Genomic DNA, 7,350 nt, shown 5'->3' with positions numbered 1-7,350 from the left:
GAGTCAAGAGTGTCCCTTACTTAGGCTCCGTGAAAAGATAAACATCAGGGGCAACACCAGGAACCCAGGAGTTGTGAAGACACCATTGATCAGCGATTGACAGGGTTCTGACAGGGTTCTGTCTAAAAGAAACGTTTGCACAATTACCGAGGTTTTTGAACAACGTCGCTGATTGCGCAACTAAATCTGATTGCAACCAATCACGAATTAAAAACACTCTTACCATGAAAGGGCCCTTTTAGAACAGGGGTTACGTAGGAAGATATGACAAGAGAAACCTCTGTAAAAAAAGAATGGCTCTATCACACTCTTTCACTTGGTCAGCCAAGTAAATTCTACGATGAAAGCGTATCGACGTGAATGGGACTGTATACAAATTTATTACCTGGATTCATGTCGGTATTGTGAAAATAAAAAAGTCCATAAGATCTTGTAATCTCTATATTTTAATACAGTTGTACAGTTTCCCGTCACCAAACACTTCAGCTTATAAGCTAATATACGAGATCTTCAGTATCGACGTCCTCAACACGCAGAGAAGCATACCCTGTCAGTATCGACATCATCAACGTTACGAGGACGACGACTCCAAGTGATTCCCCCCTGCGATTGCACCCACAAGTTACAGACTTCTCCCTGAAACAGAATAGGAGAACATATCACCTCAAGAAACATTGTACTTTAAGGGCGCTTTGAGGACAGGGCACGTCTTGTAGTTTCAATATCTGTGCAATATCAATATAGTCCACGCTGGCCTTTGATGTCCTAGAGAAATATAAACAGAACCTACCCGAGTGATGGCACTATTTTCAGTGCTACACCGTCGTCTTTGAACGCCGTAATTGAAGACGTCGTCAGAATGTACACCTCTCCTGATGAAACAGAGAATGTCATTATAGGTATATCTGGGCGAAAACAAATATGCAAAGGTAAGAAAAGCCAGATTTATGGATGTCAACTTCGTTATTGTGGTAAACACAACGTTTCGGGGCGTATGGTTGCTCTGTCATCAGGTGAATAGCGGGAGTACCAAGAAGGGGGCGGGGTTATATATACAGAGGCGCCAGTGATACACTGAAAAAACACGAGGAGGCCAGTGATGCACTAATGATGGAGTAAAGAATACAATGATAAAGAATACAATGACACTGAAAAAACAACATGAGGAGGTCAGTGATACGCTAAAATAACATAGTGCTGATGGGGGTACAGAATGCCGAAAAATGGTGCAGAGGCCAGTATGCACACTGCAAACAATGCAAACATGGTGGGGGAAGCACATAGGATGGGGAGTGTCATAAGAGTGGGTTTGGGACCCACATGGTAGGTGGATTCCTTGATCACGGTTGATGGCTGGCTGTTGTCTCCTGGTGTCTATGGCTTCCTGAAGCTTCCTTTGCGCCAGTTGTTGGTGGAGGACAAGATTTGGGTGGCTTCCCATCTGATGGCATGGTCCTTGTTCTTGAGGATATGTTCTGATATGGCAGACTTCTGGTAGAGCTTGTTGACGGAGACTTGGTGTTCCTTGAGTCTTGAGTTACGTTTCCCCAATGTACGGTTGTCCACAACTACATGGAATCTGGTAGATGCATCCTCTTGGGTTGGGGCGAGCGGCGCTGGTGCTGGATCCTCTGCCGTTGGATCTGACAAGATTTTTCCACGTCTTGCCACTGGAGAATGTTACGTCAGTGCTGACTTGGTTCGTGATGAGATGGGAGATTTTGTGGCTGATGGGTCCAATATAAGGAATGGTGACTGATGGGGGACTGTACAGGCTTTGGGGAAGTCTTGAGGGTCTTGTTAATGACCTCGGTGACAAGATCCACAGGGTATCCGTTGAGAGACGTGAATGTGTCCTTTAGATTTTGTATTTCTTGTCAGAGTGCGTCTGAATGGCAGATGGATTTTGCATGCCTGATGAGGGTGGCCTCGATGGCTCGCTAGATCTGGGGGTGATGGCAGGAGTTGTAGGGAATGTACTGATCGGTGTGTGGGCTTTGCGGTAGACGGAGGTCTTGAATCCATGGTCTGTGGATTGTAGGGAGACATCTAGGAAGGGGAGTCGGTGGTCGGTCTCTGTTTCACTGGTGAACTTGATTCTAGGATGTTGAGCGTTGAGATGTTGTAGGAGGTGGTCAGGGTCGTTGTGGTGAGCGATGGCGGTGGAGACGTCGTCAAGCTTGCGGTACCAGCAGAGAGGTTGGAATGGGGAAGGTGAGAGGGCTGATTCTTCGAAGTATGTCATGAAGATCTCTGTGATGAGAGGAGACAGTCAGTGAATCTGTTTGTAGATCTGAACTTGTCGTGGAAGTGTGAAGATGAAGGTTTCAAAGCAGCTGGAGGCGAGGTTGATAATGTTGTATGATACTTTTTTAGTCTTAAACGTTGTTTTGTTTGTAGCACCCCTGTATACCTACCGCCACCCCTTGGAACTCCCACTATTCACCTGATGATGGTGCAAGCATACGTTGTGTGCGCCTCAATATCGAAGTTGACATCCATAAATCTGGCTTTTTGTGTTTTCCACTTCTAAATGCCATTCAAAGATTTTAATATAAAAATTATACAATTTCAACCTACACGACTAAGTATTGTGTGAGTTTTGTGGAAGAGATTTTTCACCTTGTTCATCTTGACCAAAGGTCAGCAGGAAGTCCCGCGGCTGCTCCCTGGCATCGCACGGACACTGTTGTTGGTCACACACGGGGAGCGGGGATGATGTCCACCCGCCGTGGCCCTCTGACAACGCTGATATGTTGCTGAAAACACGAATGCCGTGGAATTCAGAGCACGCAATAACGTATACGGACATAGCAGAGACAAAGTTACATGTCCAGTAAAACATACTGGCAAATGCGAAGACTAAGACATGGAGACAGTTAAGATACTGACACTGGTAAAAAACTAAGATATGGAGACAGTTACAGATACTGACACTGTGAAGACTAAGACAGACACAGGCGAAGACTAAGACATGGGGACAGTTACAGATATTGACACTGGTGAAGACTAAGACTGACACAGACTAAGATTAAGACGTGGAGATAGTCCGAGTAGAGATACCGACTGTACATATGAGGAACTGACATCACCCTGTACACCTACCCCTCTGTACTTACCCTGTCATGGCGTCCCCGTAGAGATAGCGCCCGTACAGATCAGGAAGCGTCTTGCCTCTGTACACATATCCTCCAACGACAGCGTGGAAGAGGTTCGTGTGTCTGTACACGTAGATAGGCAACGCTTCATTCTCTGTAACCGCGTATACAAGTTTATCAACCGATTGGACATTTCCAAAAACAGGAAGAAATCTTTGCCGAAAGCACTGTATATTAGCAGGGGTAATCTTCAGCAGGTTTCTATTCTCCTTCATATCAGCAAGACATACTTTATGTGGCGGCGAGGATGTTGGCCACACACCATGTTGGTGCAGCAATCTACCCATCCGCTTATCCAACAGAACAACGTACAAACTGCTAAGTTTGATTGTATTCGAGGCTCGAGGCTCGAGGCTCGAGGCTCGAGGCTCGAGGCTCGCAATATCGATACTATGTCTGCAAGACAAGGTTACGTAGGTTTTTGTGACGCCAGAACAGTAGTTTGGGCACATAATGGTAAACTTCAGATAGGCACGTATCAGTTTAGGTATATCGTATTGAAAATATGTTTTGCAGAGTGATTTTTTAAGAGACAAATTTATATGTCTTCATAACTGAAAGGCTGTACTATTACATATGTTCGCAATTCATGCAAGCATTATTGAACAAATACGCGCAAAAGCGTCAGCTACTATGGTAGTAAGTCCAAGTTCCGCTCTAGTTATTTCAGTTTCCCGGCCGCACCACTGGAGTTCCATGTCCATGTGTTCATCTCTTCATGGCCTGTGCAGAACAGTAGCATACCGTTCAGCATTCAGCCATATTCATCATCAATGAGACGCGCCATGTCGAGAAACGAGAAACAATATCCTATAGTCTATGACGCGGCCAGAGATGAAACCACTGACCTCACTTCCCGACATGATGCTCCACCCATGTCACTCGGATGAGGGAGAGATGAAGGACTTACCTATTGTCACATTGCCACACTTGGAGCTGTCGAAGCAGTCGTTCCCTTCTTTGATGTTCCAACCGTAGTTCCGGCCGCTGAGGATCACGTCGATCTCTTCAGAAGTTCGGGCCCCAGGATCGCCACAGAAAATACGCCGCTCACCTATGGGAAGGAACCCTGGCACGGTCAGTCTAGCAAGAGGATGTCATGATGTGTTGCAGAGCCAGTATTCTGTACGTTACTGACACCCCAAGTCTTGCAAAGCCAGTCCTTTGTACATTGTATATACACGCGTATATCACATTCTGGATCTAGTGTAGTAGTATATACAATGGGGGTTCTAAAACACTTTCAGGAAAAGTCTCTACAAAGCCTTATTTACTAAATAAGGCGTTGGTTGGGCCCTTAGCTCTTGCTACTATTACCCCTACTACAAAATGGGGGGGGTTCTGGACCACTTTCAAAAAAAGTCTCTACAAAGCCGTATTTACTAAATAAGGCTTTGGTTGGGCCGCTACTATTACCCCTACTACTTAACGTGTGTTGGTGGTAACACAGTGCCGTACGGTACGATCAATAATTCTTCTCTTACCCGGCCTATGTCACGTTTATATCGATGAAACAGTTTAACGTGAACCGCCTACGATCACTTTGGTGTTCGTAATAAAGGCTTGCTGGGCTTTTTGTACCCCCTGTTCTATGTACTTTTTTTTCTCGTCCTCGCTGATAGCAGACTTACGAGACTTGGATCGAATATCTTGTTTCATTCCGTTATATTTTGTGAGTTCAGAGAGGATTGAACGAAACTCCTCTTCTGAGATCTTACTATCAGAGAGTGCCGTGGAAATACGCTCACTCACTGTGTTCAACTTTGCTTCGGCCAGAACCCTGATCTTGTCGTGTTTCAATGCCTTACGATGAAGTCTGCGTGATACTAACTTAAGCGCCAATCCTGCCAACCCTGCCACCCCAGCTGTTATTTCAATACCTAGCACTATAGGTGCAGCCACGATGGTAGCTAACAACCCAACACCTGCAGCCCCTAGTCCCATGCTGGTTGCCATAAGGGTAGTGTCAGCCCCGTCCACGATATTGAAAGCTCTATTGTACTTCTTACATAGTGCTTTCCGCGTGTCACGGTCTTGTTCTAGTTGGCGTTTCACATCACATAACTGCCTCAAGCGGAACCCATCTACGGTTTCCAGCGTCTTCGCTACTTCCTCTACGACTGGGTACAGACCCATCCTATAATATATATTATGAAAGATATTTTAATTGGGTTTCAGTTAATAGTCTATCAATGTATTTGAAGCCTACAAGGGATAGATCATTACCAATGATAATAGGTGAGAGGCTAATAGACTTTTCTGTTGTAATAAAAACCCCACTGAGGCTTATTAAACGTTTTATAGAACTCGTGGGGGTATTCCGTTGTATAACAATACGACAATATTGGTCTAAGTGTTCGGTATACCAGTGTATTACCAACCCGGGTAAAATTTGACGTCCTTTAGAGGAGTTTACCTGGTCAAAATACGTAAAGACGACTTCTATGATGAGTGTGTAGGGGGAGGGTATTCTATCAAGAGACGCCCGGATTAAGTAGTAATTACGGCTAAATGTTAATTTATTATCTAATCCAGAACTTAACCCATTTGTTTCGGTATAAAAACGTATCGGAGATGCTGAGTGATTCTCCGAAATGAAATCCCCGGGCCAGATACCGTTGTTCCTAATCTTAGAGATATTCCCCGAATTTGCGTAAAATGTGATATAAGGTGAGGTGGGTGTTAAGTTGATCAACCATTTGGGCTCTTTTAAATCTGATAACGATACCAGTCTGTACACGTTGTCTTTGAAGTGCAGGATATATAAGGCGTCTTCCTCACCAGGCTGATCGAATCCCTCCGTATCTCCTAGGTCGTTAAGCGTAGTGTTGGGACGATGACTGGTCATTATTATACTATTACGATATAATTTCCAACTGGTTTTTTGATAATAGTTCAGGGGTGAACTTCATACCCATGAAGTGTATGTTGTTAGGCAGGAAGATATTGGTTAGTGATATCTTGTTTTCCACGATCACGTTGACCCCCTGCGGTGTTGGAGTCGGCACCCACCCGCACGTAAACGTTGCAAACTTGATACTGGTGTCGTTTCACCCACCCGAGTTTGATCCCCTTCACGATCTCAACATCATTCCCCGATGGTTCCCCTAGGTAGACTTTGATGATCAGTGTTGAGTTTGCCGGTAGACTCTCTAGTATAGTGACCACGCCTTCGAATTCAGACACCAACTGCAATTTCACGTTTTGTATGGCCGGTTTACTCGATAGCATGTGGGCTGCCATAGTGTTGAGTGGGCTGACGGCTATGCTACGTCTCTGAGTTGGGACGTAAGCCACGAGCAGGGTTCCATTGTTCACGACTTTCTTTAGGTGGTTGTCTTTGTTATCCGTGAACACGTACGGAGAGACGAGTCTAATATTGAGAAACCAGTCGTCGTTATCGGGTAACAACACCCACTTGTCATCTTCGGTGAAGACGAGCATATATGGTTTGTTTTGGACGACGGTAGTGCTCTCAACATCGTCTAAGTCGAACAGTTTACCCCCGAACGATGGGTATATTATCCAGTTATTACCGGTGTTGACAAGGGCGTACTTAGTGTTGACTTTTGCTCTTGTGGTATCTATTATATCACTTAGGGCTCCACCGGAGGTGACTTCAACGCGTTTGTAAATGTTGTTTTTCAGTTGAAAGGCGTACGATGTACCATCTACTCCGGGAGCGTCGAAACCGCGCGTGTCTCCGAGGTCGGAGATCCCGATATTAACGCATTTTTTCACTCCGGGCCCTTGTGCGCTGGTCATTTTACATGAAGCGTTAAGCTGAGGTATCCTATATTTACAGGATTATGATTTATATCTAACACCGATATTGTCAGCTCAGGTATGTTGCCCTGGATTAATCTCTTATACTGCCGTGGTGAAAACGACTCGGTTCTACCGTCGTTGTATTTCTCAGTTTTCACCGGCACTGCTCTCAGTATAGTGGAAGGGTGACCTCCTTGAATGTTGTACGTTGTGCTCACCTGACCGAGATGAATGTACAGCTCTCGGTACGGTACTAGATCGGGTAACTTCGTGCCTGTGACGGTTGTTGTTGGTTTTATCTCGTCAGGAGACATACCGAGTATCCTCGCTAATGGTCGGCCGAGTCTGAAGGGGTTTCTTCCGTTGTTGATTAACACCACTGTGCCGTTTGAGTCGTTCATCTTGAGTTCGGCTCCCAGGGGTT

General features: G+C 45.3%; 1 protein-coding gene across 1 annotated transcript in view; it reads right to left on the bottom strand.

Moving 5' to 3' along the window:
• Positions 1-433: 433 nt before the first annotated feature.
• The window catches only part of LOC137293867 (HHIP-like protein 1), a 28,828-nt gene continuing 21,911 nt past the window's right edge, over positions 434-7,350 (bottom strand). Inside the window, exons 5-9 of the mRNA XM_067824641.1 lie at positions 4,069-4,212; positions 3,120-3,252; positions 2,623-2,759; positions 791-872; positions 434-636 (exon numbers count right to left, since the gene is read on the bottom strand). Of these exons, the coding sequence (XP_067680742.1) occupies positions 495-636; positions 791-872; positions 2,623-2,759; positions 3,120-3,252; positions 4,069-4,212 (638 nt within the window). The 3' untranslated portion in view covers positions 434-494. The remainder of the gene's footprint in view (positions 637-790; positions 873-2,622; positions 2,760-3,119; positions 3,253-4,068; positions 4,213-7,350) is intronic.

This window comes from Haliotis asinina, chromosome 8, assembly GCF_037392515.1.
Source record: "Haliotis asinina isolate JCU_RB_2024 chromosome 8, JCU_Hal_asi_v2, whole genome shotgun sequence".
NCBI lineage: Eukaryota > Metazoa > Mollusca > Gastropoda > Lepetellida > Haliotidae > Haliotis > Haliotis asinina.
This window is presented reverse-complemented; position numbering and strand designations above follow the sequence as displayed.